General features: G+C 31.4%; 1 protein-coding gene across 1 annotated transcript in view; it reads right to left on the minus strand.

Moving 5' to 3' along the window:
• Positions 1–651: 651 nt before the first annotated feature.
• The window catches only part of TFAM (transcription factor A, mitochondrial), a 9,633-nt gene continuing 7,892 nt past the window's right edge, over positions 652–2,392 (minus strand). The window contains exons 6-7 of the mRNA XM_008580144.1: positions 2,110–2,166; positions 652–1,482 (exon numbers count right to left, since the gene is read on the minus strand). Of these exons, the coding sequence (XP_008578366.1) occupies positions 1,336–1,482; positions 2,110–2,166 (204 nt within the window). The 3' untranslated portion in view covers positions 652–1,335. The remainder of the gene's footprint in view (positions 1,483–2,109; positions 2,167–2,392) is intronic.

Here is a 2,392-nt window from a genome sequence, read left to right on the forward strand (position 1 = left end):
TATTAATTTTCACATAAAAATTTCTTTTTTATAAGTTATTTAACAACAACAACAAAAAGACTGGCCGGTTAGCTCAGTTCGTTAGAGTGTGTAACACACCAAGGTCACAGATTCAGATCCCCACACTGGCCAACTGCCAAAAAAATAAAAATTAATAAACAAAAATAAAAACCAATTAAAATTATAAATACAATTCTTAGATCACAGGCCATAAAAAGCAAGCCGCAGGCTGGATTTGGCCCATAGGCCATAGTTGGTTATCCCTTATATACACCTTTACATATTATGCAAAATGTTTCAAATTGCAGAGACTTTGGAAATTTTTGTTTAGATTTCTTTCTTTATTTGGGGCAGCTGGCCAGTACAAGAATCAAACCCTGGACCTTGGTGTTATCAGCACCATTCTCTAACCAACTGAGTAAACAACCAGCCCCTGTTTTTTTTTAGATTTCTCATTTTTAAATTTATACCACACAAATTTTCTTTCTGGATAAATACACTCTTATGAGAGAGAGAGAGATAATAATTTGAAAAAAATATATAATTCCCTACTTAAAAATGAAAAACAAACAAAAAAACCCACAGAAACAACACTCCACAAACTATAATACAAATGTTTCACCTTAAAACATATAATTTGGAAACGTAAAATTAAAGATTAAAATTTTTATTCTATTGCAATAGAAAACAATATGCATAGATTTTGTACATAATTTCTTAGCTTTTACTTTAGAGAAAAAAAAGACAATGAAAAAAAGGTTTATAAATCTCTCAGTCCCTTCATAAAAAGTTGCAACTGAATACAGCAATCATTTGCATGTATGACCATCAACCCTAAATATAATATGAATTATACCTAGGACATGGAATTTACCTAGATGAGTTCTGGCTGCTTTTTAAAAAATGCACATTGATCATAGAGCACTGTGGCTTCTACAATTTTTGACAATTTTAAAAAGGTAACTCCTACCTACATAATATAAGGAAACAAGAATACTCTCTTCCATAGTTATCATACAGTATAAAAAAAACTTCACAGTCTGATTTACCTTTATCAAAGGTAAAATGTTTCACTGTTCATTTGCATGGATCCTCGGTAGCTCCTAAACACAAAATAAATTTCATGTGAACTTTTTTATCTGTTTAGGTTTTCCAAAGCAAGATACTAATACAAAATGTATTGAACTGGCAGAAGTCCATGGGCTAAAGAAAAAAGGAATTGAATATAAAACGTTTACCAACTTTATCCTTTCTAATTTTACAAAGAACTTCAGGTATTGAGACCTAATTGGTTTCTTGTGCCTCTCCATCGTAAACAGAACTCAATCTTCTATTTTAACACTTCTCAGTGCATTTTTCTGTCTGTTGCTTTGTTTTGCGACGTAGAAGATCACTTCGTCCAACTTCGACCATTTGTTCTTCCCAAGATTTTATTTCATTATCATAACGAATTTTATCATCTTTAGCAAGCTGAAAATATACCTGAGAAACAGTATAATTTTTAAAACGATTTATTTAGAAAAAGCAACTAATTTCTAGAAAGCCTCCATATATACTTTAGAAATAACATTACTATTCTACACGTATAAAGGGGAATTTAAGAAGGAATGTTTTTGTGAGAAAAATTAGATAAGAAAAGGTTAATAGATAAAGCTTTGTTATCTTCTAATGAAGTTGTTACAATTTCAGCGCTCAGGGTATGGGAAGAAGGCAGAAGCAGGGTAGGACCACCACTTGATACAGTAGACGCTCGAAGCTTATGAGTGATGTTGCTTTAAATACTAATTTTATTTGCAGTCAAAAACCACCAAGAGAGAAAAGTCACACTAGTTCTAAAAGTATGAAAATAATTTTAAAATACTTTAACTGTGTTATTACTAATATAAGGTTGCTTTCTGCTTTCACATAAATCAAACCTTGTCCTAATATATTCTCTTACAGATATTCTAACTAAGGTGCTGGCCTTCTTAGCTCAGACGGTTAGAATATGATGCTGATAACACCAAGGTCCAGGGTTCGATCCCCGTACTGGCAAGCCACCAAAAAAAAAAAAAAAAAAAAAAAAGATGCTCTAATTAGACACTTGAGACTAAAAACTGTAATACTTACTTGCTTTTGAGAACTAGACAGATTTTTCCAGTTTTCATTTACAGTCTTCAGCTTTGCCTGTAAAACAAGATATGTTTAAGTAGCACATATGGGAACTTCAATAATTAAGGAAAGATCGTTTTTCATTACTTGTTCCAATAACAAATACTCGAATATCAAGAATTACAGGCAAAGACTCATCAGTTCTTAACACCTTTTCTTTCTAAACAAAAACTATTAAACTGTTAAAATTAACAAAAATAAATTGCTAATTCCTTAGTTGGCAGTAGGGAAAATCTAAAAG

Source organism: Galeopterus variegatus, unplaced genomic scaffold (assembly GCF_000696425.1).
Source record: "Galeopterus variegatus unplaced genomic scaffold, G_variegatus-3.0.2 Scaffold2036, whole genome shotgun sequence".
Taxonomy (NCBI): Eukaryota; Metazoa; Chordata; class Mammalia; order Dermoptera; family Cynocephalidae; genus Galeopterus; species Galeopterus variegatus.